Below are 19,481 nucleotides of genomic sequence, written 5' to 3' on the forward strand. Positions count from 1 at the left end.
GTTCTGAACTTTAAACACGTCTTTAAAAACTTTACCCTGCCAAGCAACGCTGGCAAAGCTTCAACTCAATTCAGCAACACAGTAGGTCCCCCTGAGACATGTGATTGAGAAATGGGACTACTGAAGCCTAAATTTCATTTTGCACACACATAAACATAGGTTATGAATTTTATCTTCTTGTGATAAAATATTTACATTTTTCATGACTAAAGGGGACTTATGGGGTTTCTGTGTGTGTGTGTGTGTGTGTGTGTGTGTGTTGGTGTTTACGTGTTAACCTCTCATCAAGATAAATCCTCAGCATCTTCCAGTTGAGCCGTCTGGTGTAGAAAATGAACTTAGCCAGCTCTGTTGGATGATCCACTAGTATGCCTTTAGACCTGAAGTAAGCGACACCCTACATGCAAACACAAACACAGATACACAAAGATAATGAGCTAAATATAAAGAATCCAAATGGAATACATCTACATGCTGTATGTGGTGTGGTGGTTAGCACTGCTGCCTCACAGTAAGAGTTCCTGGTTTGAATCAAATCCAAGCAGGCTCTGTGTTGTTGTGCATGATGGCGCCGACTGTTGTGGCATGCCATCTCTCTGTCTCTGTTCCTGTCTTGTATGTATTGTTCGTTGCTTTAACAGTGGTGTCTTTGCTAGTAACTGAATCTAAATCCTCACTGGTGTATGAGCGCCAGGCCCTTTTAGACATCCGAGACATAATCGGAAAGTTTAGTCCTGTTGGCGATGAATCGAGGACTACTACGCGTCATCAACCTTTTTCATCGATGCCAGAGGAGTTGCTTTGCCGGGAGCCGGCTTTTCTCCCTTGGAGAAGGACCCGTAGGAGACGAGGTCGGGCTCGTGGGACACGCGCAGGCATGCGTGTTAAGCTCCGTACCTGGCTTAAGGATAAAACTATAAATCACATCGGTGATTATTCCCTTTGTAAAGTGGTTCTACTTTGCCAGCAGCGGTACCTCCTTCCTGTTTACCCGGCGTCTACCCAGCTCGATCAGCTGATGTGGAGCTGCTGGACACAGAGGAGGCGGGGCTCGAGAGGTGGAGTAAACTCTGACAACCTGCATCGGCTGCACTGCACGGCTTCTCCTCCGGATCAGGAGCGAAGGGTCCAAATGGCTCTTTTAAATGCCAGGTCCCTTTCTAATAAGACGTTCGTCCTCCGTGACTTTTATGAAACTCATCAGCTGGATGTCATGTTTTTAACGGAGAGTTGGCTGCGTGACGGTGAAGTGGCGCCCCTGCTGGAGCTCTGTCCTCCTGACACCAGCTTCTTCAGTTCCCCGAGACTGACAGGGAGAGGAGGGGGAGTTGCCTCAGTCTTCAATGACATTCTTAAATGCAGTCAGTCTGCAAGCTCTGCTGCATTTGTCTCATTCGAATCGCAGCTCTTCACTATAAATCATCCCTGTGTGGTCTTAGTTGCTGTTATTTATCGCCCCCCCAAGTATAATGGACATTTTATTTCTGAATTTGCTGATTTTTTAACAAGTCTTGTTTTTCATTATGACAGGATTTTAATCGTGGGGGATTTTAACATTCATTTATGCTGTGACGATAAGCCACTGGTCAAAGACTTTTTAAGCATAATTGACTCTTTTAATTTGACACAGTTTGTGTCTGGGCCAACACATTGTCATGGACATACCTTGGATCTTGTCTTAGGCTATGGGCTGTCTGTCTCAGTTAAAGAATTATGTGTCTTACCAATTTTAGACCATTTAATAATTCTGTTTGATATTTTAATTCCGAAATCATTGACCTCAGGGAGAGAAATGGCGACATCAAGGTCATCTCGGTATATCAGCCCCAGTGCCTTACAAGACTTCAATTTAAGATTATCCGATCTGGTTGATCCAGTTTTTAGTATTGATTGTTCTTTGGATATCTTAACTGAGAAGTTTAATCTTGTCCTTCATGACCTGCTGGATTCGGTGGCCCCAGTAAAGGTTAAGAAGTGTCTTAAAAAGAGTCCTACTCCCTGGCTGGATGCAGATGTTTTAATTTTGAGGAAAAACTGTAGGAAAGTTGAGCGCAAATGGCGTCAATTCAGACTAGAGGTATTTTATCAGGCCTGGAAAGATAGTCTGACTACATATCAGCTTGCTGTGTCAGCTGCAATGTCATCCTACTATTCTCATTTGATTGAGAATAATAGGCACAATTCAAAACTGTTGTTTGACACTGTGTCAAAACTTACCCAGAGAAATCAGGTGATCAGCTGCCCTCAACTGACAGCGCAAGATTTTCTCCTGTTTTTTAATGACAAGGTTGAGGACATCAGACTGAAGATACCCCAGTCTCCAAACTGTGATGTGCTATGTGCTGCTGCTCCTCCCATTAGCAGGCGACAAGGACTAACTGACTTTGCACTCCCTTCATTGTCTGAACTATCTAAGACTGTAACATCGGCACGCTCAACAACCTGCTCTTTGGATCCTCTCCCATCCTGGGTGATAAAGGAGCTTTGGTCTACATTAGGCCCATATGTTTTATCCATTTTAAACTATTCCTTGTCTTCAGGAATGTTTCCAGCATGTTTTAAATCAGCTGTGGTAACACCTTTACTGAAGAAACCTAGATTAGATCCTGACTCACCATCAAATTACAGACCCGTCTCGAACCTTGCTTTTTTATCAAAGGTGTTTGAGAAAGTGGTCTCAAAGCAGCTCGTCCAGTATTTAAACACAAATGATCTCTTTGAACCTCTTCAGTCTGCTTTTCGCGCAAATCATTCCACAGAGACTGCGCTGACGAAGGTGGTTAATGACTTGCTATTAAATGTTGACTCTGATCGTGCTTCGTTTCTTTTGTTGTTAGATCTCAGCGCTGCTTTCGATACGGTTGATCACTGTATTTTGTTGGAAAGACTCGAACATTGTTTTGGCATCTCGGGCAAGGTGCTGCTGTGGTTGAAGTCTTATTTATCTGACAGATCTCAATGTGTCTTGTTTAATAATGTTCTGTCAGAGTCCTGTACAGTTAGATATGGGGTTCCACAAGGGTCTGTTTTGGGTCCCCTTCTCTTCTCCCTCTACCTTGCACCACTTGGTCATCTATTACGCTCTTTTGGAATTTGTTTCCACTGTTATGCGGATGACTTACAAATGTATATACCTGTAACCTTGGAAAATGGGTATGACTTGTCCAAACTTGAGGTCTGTCTTTCAGCAGTTAGGAGCTGGTTTTCAAAAAATTTCCTGTTCCTTAATTCTGCAAAAACCGAGATGATGGTCATTGGACCTCAAAAACTGCATAACCTATTTGAGAATGTTACTTTGTCTCTGAATGATTGTGTTATTCACTGTAGCGACAAAATGAAAAATCTTGGTGTTTTATTTGATCAGACTCTTGTGTTTGACAAACACATAAAGGAGGTAACCAAAGTGTCCTTTTTCCACCTTAGAAAGATCGCTAAGATCAGGTCCATCCTGTCTTTTGAGGATGCTGAAGTCCTCATCCATGCCTTTGTCACCTCTCGCTTAGACTATTGTAACGCCCTTCTATCAGGATTGCCTAAAAAATGTTTTCGAGGCCTACAGATGGTGCAGAATGCTGCTGCTCGTATTCTGACCAGAGCAGGCAAATTTGAGCACATTACCCCGGTGCTGGCCTCTCTTCATTGGCTTCCTTGTCAGGTTCGAGCTGATTTTAAGGTTTTATTGTTGACATATAAAACTGTAAATGGTATGGCACCCTCTTACCTGAATGATCTTTTAAACATGTATGCACCTTCTCGTGCTCTTCGCTCTCAGGGAACTGGCCTTTTGAATGTCCCTAAGGTCAGAAAAAAGACTGTCGGAGAGCGAGCTTTTTCTTTCCGGGCTCCTAAGCTTTGGAATAGTCTTCCTGTAGATATAAGACAGGCCTGCTCTGTGGATGTTTTTAAAGCTAAGCTAAAGACCCACTTGTTCACCTTGTGTTATGTGTCATGAGTGTTTTTAACTTTTTTATATGCTATTTTAACTGCCTGTACAGCACTTTGATTTGAAAGTGCTTTACAAATAAAATTATTATTATTATTATTATCCCAGGTGGGGCCTTTCTGTGTGGCGTTTGCATGTTCTCCACATACATGCGTGGTTTTTTTCAGATTCTCCGGCTGCCTCCCACCATCCAAAAACGAGCAAATTAGGTTTATTGGCGTTTCTGAAATTAACCTAGGATTGATTGAGCATGCATATATCCACTTAATCCGACTCAAGGTTGTGGGGAAGCTGGAATCGATCCCAGCTGCCAATGGGCAAGAGGCAGGGCACATCTGCACATCTGGGGCTAGTCCTTCAAATGTCAACACACAGACAAACAAGTGTAGCGTACTCACTACCATATTAAGGAAGAACAAAAGAAAACCTTGATGAAAGGGCACCACCTTCAAAGAGGGAATAAAATTCTAATTCATCTGAATCAGCCACACATGCCACTGGCTTGAATTGACCTCAGTGTCTGACAACGAAAATAACTGGTATGTGTACAAACTTAATGTGTTGTGAGGTGAGTTGCAATCAGAGGTTGCGCTAGACTTTTTCATTGTCCGTCATTTTGACTGACAGGGTGGTAAAAATCCCGTCATAATCTATTTTTACCCGTCGCTTTCATTTTAAAAATGATATAAACTATAAGTACTGAAGTTTAAATGGTCTTGTGATAATAATGACATATTCAACAGCATTTCATTTTCATTCATTTTTTATTAATATTCAGTCCGAACAAGTTAGGGCAGAGAATCCACACTGCGCCATCACACATCAAGCAGATTTATAGCAGACAAAACCACTGACTGTGGCCCCAGAAGCCACATATGAACAATGAAATGAAACGATTGCACTTAAAATATGAACAGTTCACCTGCTGTGGCCTGAACAGTTCACCTGCTGTGGCCTGAACAGTTCACCTGCTGTGGCCTGAACAGTTCACCTGCTTTAGCCTGAACAGTTCTCCTGCTGGGGCCTGAACAGTTCACCTGCTAGGGCCTGAACAGTTCACCTGCTGTAGCCTGGACAGTTCACCTGCTGTGGCCTGGACAGTTCATCTCCTGGGGCCTGAACAGTTCACCTGCTGTGGCCTGAACAGTTCACCTGCTGTAGCCTGAACAGTTCTCCTGCTGTGGCCTGAACAGTTCACCTGCTGGGGCCTGAACAGTTCACCTGCTGGGGCCTGAACAGTTCACCTGCTGTAGCCTGAACAGTTCACCTGCTGTAGCCTGGACAGTTCACCTGCTGGGGCCTGAACAGTTCACCTGCTGTAGCCTGAACAGTTCACCTGCTGTGGCCTGAACAGTTCACCTGCTGGGGCCTGAACAATTCACCTGCTGTGGCCTGAACGCACAGCCTCACACCTTCCTCCTGGGCCGCAATGACTTGAATTGCGTGTCCGCTTGTGCGTAATCAAATGTCTCAAGTGGGATTGCTGCAGAGGTTATTGTCATGAAGTTTTGGACTTTTGCCTCGGACAGACGATTTCTCATGGCTGTTTTGATGTTGTTCTGAATCCGTGCTCTGCTGCCACCCTGGAGACTGGAATTACAAGCGCCACTTCAGCCAAAGATTTGAAATCAGGGAACATTTCTCAAAGTGAAGTGATCAGAAGTCGGCAAGACTTAGATTAGATTAGATTAGAAAGCTTTATTGTCATTGTGCAACAGACAAACTGTACACAACGAAATTACAGGGGGCTCCACGACATGCTGGTCCTAATATAAATAAGAAATAAAATAAAATAAAAAAATAAAAATACCACAATATAGATACAAGTGCAAAAATACAAAATGAAATACAAATGGAAAAATACTATCTTACATTATTGCACAAAAGATTATTGCACAGGGGGTTCTGTGAAGGTGGGGTTATTTCACATGAGGTTTTGCATGTTGGGGGCGCTGGTGCATGTGTGCATTCAGGATGGTGATGGCTTTTGGAAAGAAACTGTTCTTGAGTCTGTTTGTCTTGGCTTTGGCGCACCTGTAGCGTCTACCAGAGGGAAGCAGGTCAAACAGGTGGTGGGCGGGATGGGTGATGTCTTTGATAATGTTTTGCGCTCTGCTGAGGCAGCGAGATGCGTATATGTCATTGATGGAAGGAAGGGGGCAACCCACGATCCTCTGCGCTGTCTTTATCACTCTCTGGAGCTTCAACCGGTCTGCCCCGGTGCAAAGGGAGAACCACACCGAGGTGCAGTAGGTCAGGATGCTCTCGATAGAGGAACGGTAGAAGGTTAGCAGCAGCTTCTGGTTGATGTTGTTCTTCCTGAGCACTCTCAGAAAGTGCAGACGCTGTTGAGCCTTCTTGACGACAGCCTTGGTGTTGGCGGACCAGGACAGGTCAGCAGAGATGGTGGTGCCCAGAAAGGTGAAGGTGCGCACTCTCTCCACTGCGTTGCCCTTGATGGTGAGGGGAGGCGGATCTGCTCTGTGCTTCCTGAAGTCCAGGATGATCTCCTTAGTCTTTGTGGTGTTCAGAGCCAGGTTGTTTGCTTCACACCAGCTAGACAGCTGCACAATCTCCTCTCTGTAGGCTGACTCATCTCCTCCTGAGATAAGCCCCACTACAGTCGTGTCATCAGCAAACTTCACGATTGTGATGCTGCTGTGGGCCGGTCTGCAGTCGGAGGTGTAGAGGTTGTAGAGGAGGGGGCTCAGCACACACCCCTGTGGGGAGCCCGTACTGAGTGTTCGGGTGGAGGAGAGGTAGGGACCAAGTTGAACTGTTTGGGCCCGGTTCGTGAGGAAGACCTTTATCCAGCTGCGGGTGAGTGGGGGAAGTCCGAGGTCAGACAGCTTGCTATCCAGGATGTCAGGGATGATGGTATTAAAAGCTGAGCTGAAGTCTATGAAGAGCATCCTGACGTAGCTCTCTCTGTGTTCCAGGTGGTTCAGCACGGTGTGAAGAGCGATAGCTATGGCATCCTCAGTGGATCGGTTTGCCCTGTAGGCAAACTGGTAGGGCTCAAAGGAGGGGGGGGAGGTAGGCTTGAATGTGTGTGAGGACCAGCCGTTCCAGGCACTTAGTGATGATGGGTGTCAGTGCTATGGGACGGTAATCATTAAGGCTGGTCGTTGGTGTTTTCTTGGGGACGGGGATGATGATGGCAGACTTCAGGCAGGCTGGGATGGAGCCCTGTGCAAGGGAGAGATTGAAGATAGTGGTGAAGACCTGTGTGAGCTGATCCGCACAGGCTCTAAGTACTTCCCCAGGAACCCCATCAGGACCGGTGGCTTTCCTGGGATTGAGCTCCCGTTTCACATCCTGTGCCTGCACAGTGTATGTGTGGGAGCTGGGGGTGGGTGGGTGGGGTTGGGGTTGTGGTTGTAGAGGTGTGGCTGCAGATTTATCGGTTGGGATCTCGAAGCGTGCGAAGAAGGTGTTCAGCTCCTCCGCTAGTAGATCGCTTGAGTCCACAGCCATGTTACTTCGCCCTCTGAAGTTAGTAATCTCCTGGATGCCCTGCCACATCTGCCGTGGATTGTGGTTAGCGAGATGATCCTCTATTTTGCGTTTGTAGTCCTGTTTGGCTTTTGTAATTCCTTTTTTCAGGTTGGCTCTGGCAGCACTGTACAGTCCTGTAGTGCCCGACCTGAAGGCAGTGTCGCGGTCCTTGAGGAGCATTCCGTCTCTGAACGAGGGAAGCCAACGAGGTCATGTATCAGGAGAGACATTAGCCAATTAATATGCGCACTCGCCACCGTCGTCGATTACCACGGAAAATATTCGGTTAAAGCGACCCCTTGTTGCAATATTTTAACCACGTGGATATAAATTATGGGGATGCTTCAAAAGGGCAAAAAAAATGGAAGAAAAAGATCACATCAGAGACGAAGCTTCAGGCTGATGTTGCAACACGTCGCTTCAATACAAAATGAGATAAAGGTGCAGTTGGTTTGGTTGGTTGTGGTCGTTTTGCGAGGCTGAAAATCGAAACTTAATCGGGCCAATCAAATCGTGAGGAGCGGGGTCGGAGGCCGGGCTACCTAGTGACGACAGAGGTGCGACGTTTCAGTGTGTAGTTCCAGAGAGAGGTAAACAATGGCTGCGCCCAGTGAACAGTCTTTCGAGTTGGCTTTGGCAGCGACTCTAGAAGATTTAAATATACATTTTTCTTTGCGAGACGAACAGATAACTGCACTTAAGTTTTTCTTGAAAAAAAAGGGCGTTTTCTGAGTTTTGCTCACCGGGTACGGTAAAAGTTTAATTTACCAGCTTGCTCCATTGGTGGGACGACGCTCTGATTGGTTGTTGCGCCATCCTATTGCGTGATGTTGAGTGCAGAGGCAACTTAACAGACAACCGTTTATCCCGCCCACACTGCTATCCAACGTCACTAGACCCCTGTACAGCTTTTTGCTGTACGGGTCTGACTTGCTAGGCTAGCATTATGTGGCTTTAGGATCCGATTTCAGCCAATAGGGTTGACTGAGGACTTTATTGTCTTTGTCTGGGAGGCGCAAAATATTGGGTCTAATTCCAGTTTTTTAATTTCTCCATTCTCTTGTCTTAAAACACATATTGTTCAAAGGGGTCTGAAAAAGACATTAGTAATATTTAGAACAAGGTCAGCAACAATTATCAAAAGTATGAATATATGTGCGAAAGAGATGGAGACTAAATTAAATCATATGGACAGTTTTTTTAGCTGGGAGAGAGGATCTGCTCTGTCTTTGGCCTGAGGTCCTCCTCTACATTTCAATGTCCTTTGTATTATCTGATAAGACATCATTTAAGTCTATTGGTCTTGTGGCAGATTTGTGGAGTTTAAGGAGTACAGTAGGAGTTCCAAAGTCATCTCAAATGCGAATGGCCAATTTTAAGAAAGTGACTGTATATATGTTTCTTGGCTCCTGAAGCCTCTGGGGATCTGTGTAAACTTCTGTGCAGGTCTGTGAGTCAATAAATCCAACATGTTATTGGGTCTCCCAGAGATTCAGCGCCCCTTTTTCCACACTTCACTACGCAAGGCAAATAATCATTGTAATAATCCCACTCACTCCTTCAGTAAACTTAGAGAGACCAATCAACCTAACGTGTCTGTTGTCAGAAGAAGCTGGAGTAGACCCATGGAGAAAACCCACGCTGGCATGGAGGGAACATGGCAACTCCACAAACTAAGACAAAAACCCAAACCCAGATTTGAACTGGGCACTGTGAGGCTAAAGTGCCAACTTAACATATTAAGTGTACTTCCTTAAAAAAAACACATATACATATCAATCACACTTTGATGCTGAGGTGATAGACCTAAAAGGCTACAGAATTGCGATGTTTGTGTATGACTTACCTCCTGTGGGTTGGCATTGAATGTCAAGCTGCCTTCATCTAGTTGTAGGTAGAGTTTTCGATATGAGAAACCAGCAGATAGTCTTTTGTTGTAGATGGAGCAATGACCCCATGTGGACTTGCACAGCCTGTTGGTTCAACACATGTTGGCTTAAAAAAGTAGCAAACTAAAAAAGTAAGACCACAACAGACCATTGTATACTGGAGGTGAAAATAAAATGATTTTAATCACCACAAATTTATAGCTGAAAAAAACAACAAAAAAAACAGGGGAACTTCCATACCCCTGCCATAGATATTCATCATTTCCCAGGTCCTGCCATACACAGCCAGCCAGGCACAGATCAGTAGCATTCAGATATGACAGTATGGTAATACCCAATTCAGGGGGCAGTTTCTCCAAATCTATGAAGCCATGCTGCTCTTTACCTACAAATAGGAAGACAAAAATAAGAAACAAATGTTTAGACTTAGTTAGATGCTCCCCGATAGCTTCTATTAGTCAAATTAAAACTAGAGGTTGTTGGAAACTCCATGTGAAACTCATTTTCAAATACACTGGTACTTGAATGGCAAATTATTTTTCAGCTCCTTTTAACTTTAGCTAAGTTGGACAACACCCTTTGCAATGTGTTTTTTATTCGACACACACACACACAGCGCTGCTTCTTATTCTACGCATGCAGTGCCTTTTCTCTATCTTACATATCGTACACCATAGAGCACTTTAGAGGGCAATGCAACACTAGAGTACATAGAGGGGCTAGTGATTGGACCCAGGTGTACAACTACCTACTTTATGAGGGGTATGCAGACACATGACTGGCATGAATCTTATCTATTCTATGAATTTCAGTGATCCAGTCATGATCAAGTACGGTCGATAACTGGGACTGGTGATGAGAGAGAGACGGGGGGGTGTCGTCTCATACTGCAAAAAAACAACAACACAGCACAGCAGGGGCCTCATGTACAAAGGGTGCGTACGCACAAAATAGTGGCGTACGCACCTTTTCACGTCAACGATCAGATGTATCAAGAGCGAAATGACCGTGGAAATGTGCGGTGCCTCGCGGCAACTTCATGGCTGGCGTACGCACTTTTCTACAGCTGTTGATTCTTTGGTGACACTTAGAGGTGATGTTGGGAAACTGTTATAATAAATAAATGTGAAAACAATTAGATCACTCAGACAGTGATGTGCACATTTGAGATACATAAACAATTAATACTGATAAACAATTATCACACCCATGTGTCTGCAGTTACACAAGTGGATATAAAAGCATGCGCAAAGTGGTGCAATACATACCATTAAAAACAATGGCTGCTTTAGCGGTATTAGAAGACTTTGCAAATGGTGAAATTCGAAGAGAGCGTGTGTGAACATTAGTGTTGCGCAAGCCGATGATTTTTACGGCCCGCCCCAACCCGACCCATCACGCAGCCAACCCAGCCCGCCCAACCCGAAAGATTACACAATGATTTTTAACCCGACCCCACCCGACCCGCTTAAAAAAAAAAATTAAATGAATAAGTATTTATTTATGTAGGCCTATTAAACACAAATGAACTGTCTGCGGCCGCGCAAGGGGGTGCGTAATGTCATAGGCTGCCAAAAGCTGCGCGCATTCACCCTTAATTTCCCTTGCATCAATACAGTTGCTACTCTAAAGTCTTGACCGCAGCACATCCATCTGACGATTATGGTTGTAATTCCACTTTTCATTGCCACATCAGACACCCAAGCTCTGTGCATGTCATATGAATTTAGAGAGAGAGAGCTTCACGTGAGTAGGCTGCCTGTTTGCTTGCATTCTGCGGTCTTCAGCATTGGTGCTGTGCGCAGGGGGAGAGAGCAAGCACACAAGTGCAGACGCTGTCAATTGGCATTCTGCTGTCTCGGATGTGCGTAAGTGTGATTTTAACGGTGTAATTATGATAACTGTCTGTGATCTGACCCGACCCGACCGCAACCCGTGGATTCTAAGAAAATAATGGCCCGACCCCACCCGGCCCGCGGGCTAGCCCGAGGGTCCCGCCGGGCTCGGGCCGGCCCGCGCATCACTAGTGAACATGATGGCGACTGGCTCATCAGCCGCTTTAGGTTTTCGAGGGCAATCCTCCTGAACTGTGCGCAGAGCTGCGGCCGTCGTTGGAGCGCAACACAGAGAGAAGCCATGCGCTGCCTGTGCCCACAGGTGATGTGCACACTGGGGTTCCTATAGCAACCGGGGCATTCCAGAGGGAGCTGGCCAACCGATTGGGACTGTGCCAGTCGACCCTGAGCCGAGCCATGCCAGCCGGTGGGACGGAATTACCCGCATCTGAGCCATACAATGCAGTTGAACAGGCCAACATTAAAGCTCAATTTGAAGCGAGAGCCAGTTTTCCTAATGTAATCGGAGCTATCGACTGCACACACGCTGCTATAAAAGCGCCATCACATGATGAATTTGTACGTCAACAGGAAACATTTTCATTCGATCGATGTACAGATCATATGTGAAGCGCAAATGCAATTAACCAACATTGTGGCGAGGTGGCCTAGTTCAACGCACGATTCATACATTCTGAGTAACAGCGTCGTTGGGAACAGACTACAAGGTGGCACTGTGCGCGATGGGTGGCTTCTTGGTGAGTAACTTTATTGTGTAATTGTCCTAATATTATTCCCCATGACGTGCATTGAGCATGTGCGCCCCCAATTTCTATCCCGTCTTCACAGCATCAGTCGGTGGTTAAAGTTAGTTTCTTGCTGTTTTTTGCTGGTTAAACTTCAGCTTCAGATCTTTCTAACAAGCCCCTGATCGTCTCTGTGGGCAAATGTTAATAACGTAAAGTGTAAAATGTCTTAAGCAGCTTCACCTTTTCCCCGGCGCCCTTCTTCATGATACTGTATGAACACGTTGTTGTGAGTTACACAAAAACATAGGTATTTACCTGGGGGGTAATCAGAGTCACCCACATGTCTCGGGTGCTCCAACATGTGCGCTCAATTCCACATTGATTGGGATGTACAAAGGAAATGTGCTTGTATTGATGCGTGCGCACAGATTCATACATCCGGATATTTTTGTACGTTGGAGGGCATTTGGGTTTGAGCGTATTCCATGTTTCAGTAGGAAATCCACGCAAGTCTTTGTACATGAGGCCCCTGGTGATCTACTCAATCAAAAACAAAAAACAGGTCAAGTTACATGTACCAGTGTCACCCAATGGTCATTATATTCTAAGTACAGCGGAGCACCTTCTCACACAGACTACTTCAGCTCCGCTGTCGAAGGGATAGATACAGGAAATCTTTCCTGCCACATGCCATCACTCTGTAAAATAACAGTTAATCATTGTTCTGCACTAATAATTATCATCTCAATCTCGCACAACTGCATTGTTGCACTTTTTGCTGTACATATTATTATTATATTATTTTTATTCTTATTTTTATTTTTACTCGTCTGTATGCTGCAACTGCAAAGTAATTTCCCAGCTGGGATGAATAAAGTACTTGTATTCTATTCTATTCTATTCTAAGTATGTATGTAAATTTAGTGCGACACTTGCTTTGTTATTAGTAATTCCAGATTTTCCTTTTTTAAATCACAGGGTGGGTAAATACTGATCAGTTCAGTTGCAAGACAACAGTAACCTGTCGTTTCACCAGTAGTAGCTTTAGCTAACTGGAATATTTACAAGCCACTAAGCCTTGACAGAACTTACCTGCTGTCTTTTAACCACTTAGAAAACTTTTCTTTCATCCCTTCAAACTATTTCTCCTTCTCCCTCCACCGTTTTCTATTTTGAGCCCCAGAGAACTTTCTCTTCCGTTTCTCCATCTTTAGCACCCTGTCATAAGATGAAAACAAGATTCAAAGCGCGCTGGAGCGCGAGTGTTTTGTGTGGCGAGGGCGCCGAATCAGTAACGTGCCCCTGTTCATATCATTTACACAACCACAAAAAGCTGTTAAATAAAGAAAATCCCTACTCGAAATTATTTTCCCCCCATCGCTTTGCGCCCTCTCTAGTGCAGCGCCCCATGTGCCGCATGGAGAGCATACTCCCTTTTTGCACCACTGATTGAACCACAGGCGTTATAATTGCTGGACAAACACTAACACATGAGCCACTCTCAGACTCCCTTTGTGTTTTTTCTCAGATAAGAGTCTTTCTTTAGAACAACAGTTAACTTTGTGACGCTTTCTTAGAATTATATCAGTAGTTTGATATTAGGTCATTTATATGTTTATTACAAAAGTATTTCCCAGTAATGTCGTTCAGATTTTAAAGAATTAGAAATGCATGAATGGCAAAAATTTTGATTGCTATTAAAGTAGTGACCCTGAATTTAGTGCCGGTGCTCCAAAAATTTCAAGTTGGATGAAAAATAATCTAGAGCCCTAAAGAGGGTGGATAGTAATCAGACTGTCCATGATACCCAGAGCATAGTGTACTAAATGCTGATATCAATGTGCAACTCTGTACTGATGAGGTGGTTTAAATGTTGTGGTTGCGTGGTGTTCGCTAAATAACATCAATTTGCCTGATTAAAAACATATAATTAGCATTCTATAGCTTTACCCAGTGTAAAAATCAGCCTACTGGGTTTTGCTTGTAAAAGAAGAGAAAAAAGACTAAGAGACTAATTTGAATTGTTTTATTCCTGATGTGCTTTCTGCCTCAAGTTAGTCTTTATATGTATTCAAGGAGTTTCTCAGACATTTTAGTCTGTACCTAAATAACTGCATAATGTGTCTAGAAATGAACAAACACAGCATCCGTGCTGCAAATGCTTGCTGCTTCATTTTTTTTTTTTATTCTCACCGGGGTGTCTTTGCCTTTGGACTCGGCATTTTTAAGAAGTTTTTTTTATTTGAATTTCTTATGGATATTGACCAAATTTAAAAATTATGAACAATTATAAATCTATGAAAGCAAACAAAGAAAAGTTCAAAGTTAATTCAAGTCATGCAATATTGTGTTTAATGTTATTATGAAATTGTTTTTAATTTTATCAGAAGAAAAGTCCAAATTCTTTGCTTTAAATTTAATCTCCAGAGCAAAACTTCAAACATCAGTTGAATTCAGCTCAGTCTATGTGAGGACGACCCTTTGAAAGCTTTTTGAGCCCAATTTAAAAAGTGGTCTGAGAGCAATAAAATTCCAACAATTACGTCAAACATCAACATGGATTACAGTAATGATTGAAGTTTATCCTCATGTGCATGAATTGGCTGGTAGTAAAAGCTTTTTCTGAAAGAATTAAACCAATGCCCATCAGTTAGAAATATTTGAACCAACATCCACACCATCAAAACAAAATGAAATAAATAACCAAGAACATCTGATCTTCAAATAACACTTAATACAACAACAATACTTTATAAGAACGATTTATTAATGAAGTATTATTGAACTGAACTGAATAATAAGAAAGTGGTATACTTATGAAGTACCAATACAAAGTATAGTTGTGCTTTTAAGGCGAGACACTTTTAAGGCAAAAACAGTGATTTTTCATGCAGTGGTCAATTTTGAGATTTTGGGCCAGTCTACTCCTTCAATATGTGTTCTTTCAACCTGCTTTAAAGAAAACGCAGAAAAAACAAATTAAAATATTTATTTTATTACATTTTGTTTACTCGCGGTAGTACCTTTCGCCCGAATTTACCAAAAAGTTAGCATTCCAACGCGCCATGCCAAGCTTCGTCTGTTTACTGAAGTCCACCGGTCTATGACCGGTATCGTTGTAAAGCCCTGAGTCTCCTGCACAATGATATGTCACCCAAATAATGGCACTTCCTTTCTATCAGTAACCAATCGTGAATGTTTAAAGGCAGATTTATAGCTAATGACAAAATCTCATTGGCTGCTGCTCGTTTCTGCTAACGTGATTCGCTCAGACGCATCATGTGGTGGACTCTGACGTGTTTAGCTTTCGCGGAATCTCCGAAAATGCCCCATAACCCCGCAACTTTCAAAGAAAAGAAAGCAACAATTGCGCTTTGCAAGATGCAATAAAAAAAAATTCGATTAGATCAGCTGATTAACCATCGGGGAGCAGCACACCTGACCGTAAACTGTCGCTAGGAAACCAAGGGGAGTTAATGACATTGAGACGTGGCTGTCGCACGTCTCAATGAATTGATATGCGATCTTTTATTGTATTGTATTGAGCTTGTATTCTTTATCAATAAGATTATTTTATTCAATATTAGTATTACTAAGGGCCTGAGCATTTATTCTGTTTTTGAGCAATTGTTTCTAATACAAATGTATTGAATTCCCCTATTTAAATCTTTAAATGCCGTTTTCTCAAAATCAGTTTTTTTGTATTTTTCCAGTATCAATATTTCAGCCTATGGAGCACCTACTAACACCAAACTTTCCAGTTATACACTTAGCAGTATTCTGAAGTTATTTACAGAAGGATTTGTTGATAAATCATTCCTGGCCTGATTTATGTGACATTATAATAAAAAAATATGGCGAAAATCGATGTTTTTTAGGCTACGGACAGTATATTTTGATTTCCTAGGAAATTAAAGCAGATATCCTGAAATCCCTCTAATTTTCTTTACATTTTGTGTGTAAACAAAATGAAAAAAGAATTTTGCACCTGGCTTTATGATATGTTCAGATCCATCTTCTGGAAATATATACAAATTTGTGCATATTTAATGAGATACTGCATCATTTGCATAATTAAACATACAAATTTCTAAAACTTGTAATACATTTTTTTCCCCCATATTTTCATGGTGAGATCATCTGTGAAATACATCTGTGATATGTTCAGAGAATATGAACCCAGCAGAGCTCTTAGATCCAAGGACTCAGGTCAGCTGGTCCAGTCCAGAGTCCAGACTAAACATGGAGAAGCAGCATTTAGCTGTTATGCTGCAAACAAGTGGAACAAACTGCCAGTGGAGATTAAACTTTCACCAAATGGAGACATTTTTAAATCCAGGTTAAAGACATTTCTTTTCTCATGTGTCTATGCATGAAATCTGCACGATATCTTTGAACTTATCTTGACTGTTATTCATTTAAATGATTTTATTTGTTTCTCTTTATATTATTTTATGTATTTTTAATGCTTCTTCCACTCCCTGCTGCAATGCTTTTATTTTATGTAAAGCTCTTTGAATTGTTTGTACATGAAATGTGCTATATAAATAAATTTGATTTGATTTGATTTGATATCTATTATCTTAAAATATTACCCTATTCACCTGTAGTGTCTCGCCTTAACATGTTTGTGTGTTCATACCTCCCCGGCGTGTTCTCAGCAGATGATAAATGTCGGGGCCGTAGCAGTGCTGTGGAGCTCTTCTCTGAGCACTTCCATCATTCCCTGGGGGAGGGGAGAGAGGGGGCTTACACGTATTTCATAAGGTTGGCAAGTTGAAGACAATCCTGCCATCTGACAAGGGGACTTTAATTGTCACTATTTACAGAAATATATTACAGAACTGTATTTCTTCTAATTAGTTTGCTCTTAATCTTTGGCTCATGTTCTTATTTGTTCTTACCATATGGCTCATTATTTTCCATGACCATTATTTATTTGTAGCTTGTTTGGTAAACTATAAAAGACTTTCAACATGTTTAGTCAATGAGCCTCTCCTCCCCAAACCCTTTATCTGGAACAGGTGCACATTATTCATCCAATAACTCAATCATGCAATGTAATCCATAAAAACCTGCAGAAAGCGATCATACGTTTCAATTAATGCTCCCAATGAGAAGCTATTGTGACAGCCCTACCCTACTCATCACATTAAATATACTTTTGATGGAACACTAAGTTATTGTCCTGACAGCCAAGCTTTTTTTTTAGCACTACCAACCTCATATCTTCCATGAAATGAAAGGCAATCACCCCCAATATTAAACTGAGTAATATACAGACAGAAGTCAAAGTGATGTGAAAATGGCAGAGTTACCTTGCTCATGTTTTTCTCCTCCTCCTCCTCCTCGGTCAGACAGCCGGTCAGCGAGCTCTTCCTGCAGCTGCTGCTGTTGTCTGGGAGGCAGCCTCCAGAGTGCTTGACCCATCTGTATGCCGGACAGTCCCACATTACACAACAAGCAAGTCACTTAGAGGATGCTAGAACACACAATGCTGCATTTGACCTTCTATTGACCCGCATAAATGGTAATAAGGGTAACTGTAGCCCCATCTCTTTGACCATGTGTATACCTCACAACAGAAACACGATTCAGAATCAGTTGTTTCCATCCAAACTATCTACCAGCTGCTGGGGGCAAGCAGTGCGTTTCCATGTAAACTTGTCAGTGAATTAGTTAGAAACAACTAATACTTGACTAAGCTTCACCTGTTGTATGATCTAGCCTTGTCAGGGTGCTTGCTCTTTTTCCAGATTAAAATTCCAGACTTTTTTAAAACTGATACTTTTTTTTCCCAAGATCTTAACTTTATGTACTTGTAACTTGTGTGCCTACTGCCTACTTCATTGGTTGAGATTGTACCAACTGTGTTTATTAGAAATGTTCATTTTTATAGGCTAGTATTCAATGAACAAATGTATTATTCACAGTAAATTATGCTTTTACTGATGAAAACGTTTCAAAACATGAAAATCACAAGTACATGAATTTCACATAAAACAACTGTCACAAAAAATATCTATAAAAAAAAATTAATGGATGGATGAATGTATGTAGAATTCAGTCTCTTCACTCACATCTCATTAGGCTAATGCAGTACGTGACCAGTAAGTAAAATTATAGTTTTATAGCCTACCTTCCTATTTCTCATTTCACAATGCCTTTGAGCATACTGTAAAATTCTACCATACATTTATTTTCCATACTTTATTAAGACTTTCACACAAAATTCAAGACTTTTCAAGGTCTGGAAAACAGTGCTTCAAAATTCCATACTTATTAAGACTTTCAAGACTTGCGCAAGCACCCTGCTTGTTCATAATCTGATAATCAACATAAATCTACAAGATATGGAGCTGAACAATGACACTGGATACTTGAGAAAAACAGCTTCCTTTCACTGATGTTTAATGTTTCATTTATTTCGGTAAAGTACGTCGTGGTGGACTGAAATTATGAGTGAAATTATGAGCTGGTAATCGCAGTGTGTGTGTGTGTGTGTGTGTGTGTGTGTGTGTGTGTGTGTGTGTGTGTGTGTGTGTGTGTGTGTGTGTGTGTGCGTGTGTTTAATTGAAAGCTGTCAATTACTTGCATTTAAATGTATTTAAAAGTTTTTGCTTAGCAAATGAAAGCCCTGGGTGCCGATGAATAAGTCGTGCGTGCTAGCCTAAGTTCATCAAGTACATAAAACTGACCTGCAGCAGACATCCAGTTACATGTCCCTTTTCTCGTATTCACATACTAAATGAATTAGTTTGTAGGTAACTCGTCCGAACGAAGAACACCAGCGGACATAACAGCAGGACTCTTATAGTGCGGTGCCCAGTCGTTCTGTCACTCTTGGACTGCCCAACGTTCACTGCGTTGCAGAAACAAATCCATTGCAATCTTGTAAACAAGCAACGATGGAAGTTCGGACAAGCAAGGTGCGTTGATCCGTGGCCTCGCCCTCACTTTAATACAATTGGCTACACATACCACATGAGCCATCAGACTGGAACGTGATTGGTTGAGGTGGCTTTCACTCCTTCCTGCAGCGAATCCCACAGTTGGCTTACCAAAGCTCGTTTAAGTTGACAAGAGAGAGCTATTTTGTTCGACTTTGATGTAATATCAATGAAGCGTTCTTAGTTTATTTGACTTGCATCTTGCTAAAGTGAGTAATGATTATGACACATCACCTATTACTCAGGCTACCCACCTGAATTTAGGGATTCCGTGTGTTAACCTGACCTGCGCAGTAGGAGATGCGGGTTCCCGGGGGGGGGGGGGGGGGGTGTGAAAAAAGAAAGTAAAAAAAAAAAACAGCAGCAGCACCAGGTTTCGCCCGGGGCATAAATCAGTTGGACCGTCCACTCCTTTTCTCTTCGCCAGCGCTAAAAAGTGATGACACGCGGCAACGAAGGAGTTTGTCTCTTAAACCAAGAGAACGATCGTTTAAATAGCAATGGGATGTTAAAACTACCATGGAGAATAAGACACCTTAGGAGACTGTCGTGTAACTTTTATGATTGAAGACAGGGGCGATTTTAGGATCTGGTCTTTAGGGGGCCCAGCCCCCAGT

The 19,481-nt window shown here is 42.5% G+C and overlaps 1 protein-coding gene across 1 annotated transcript in view; it reads right to left on the reverse strand.

The window, feature by feature from the left end:
- Window positions 1–18,849, reverse strand: part of fbxo8 (F-box protein 8) — a 47,093-nt gene extending 28,244 nt beyond the window's left edge. The window contains exons 1-6 of the mRNA XM_075464207.1: window positions 18,613–18,849; window positions 17,233–17,344; window positions 16,557–16,640; window positions 9,571–9,715; window positions 9,288–9,414; window positions 279–397 (exon numbers count right to left, since the gene is read on the reverse strand). Coding sequence (XP_075320322.1) covers window positions 279–397; window positions 9,288–9,414; window positions 9,571–9,715; window positions 16,557–16,640; window positions 17,233–17,344 — 587 coding nt within the window. The 5' untranslated portion in view covers window positions 18,613–18,849. The remainder of the gene's footprint in view (window positions 1–278; window positions 398–9,287; window positions 9,415–9,570; window positions 9,716–16,556; window positions 16,641–17,232; window positions 17,345–18,612) is intronic.
- Window positions 18,850–19,481: the final 632 nt, after the last annotated feature.

Source organism: Odontesthes bonariensis, chromosome 4, assembly GCF_027942865.1.
Source record: "Odontesthes bonariensis isolate fOdoBon6 chromosome 4, fOdoBon6.hap1, whole genome shotgun sequence".
NCBI lineage: Eukaryota > Metazoa > Chordata > Actinopteri > Atheriniformes > Atherinopsidae > Odontesthes > Odontesthes bonariensis.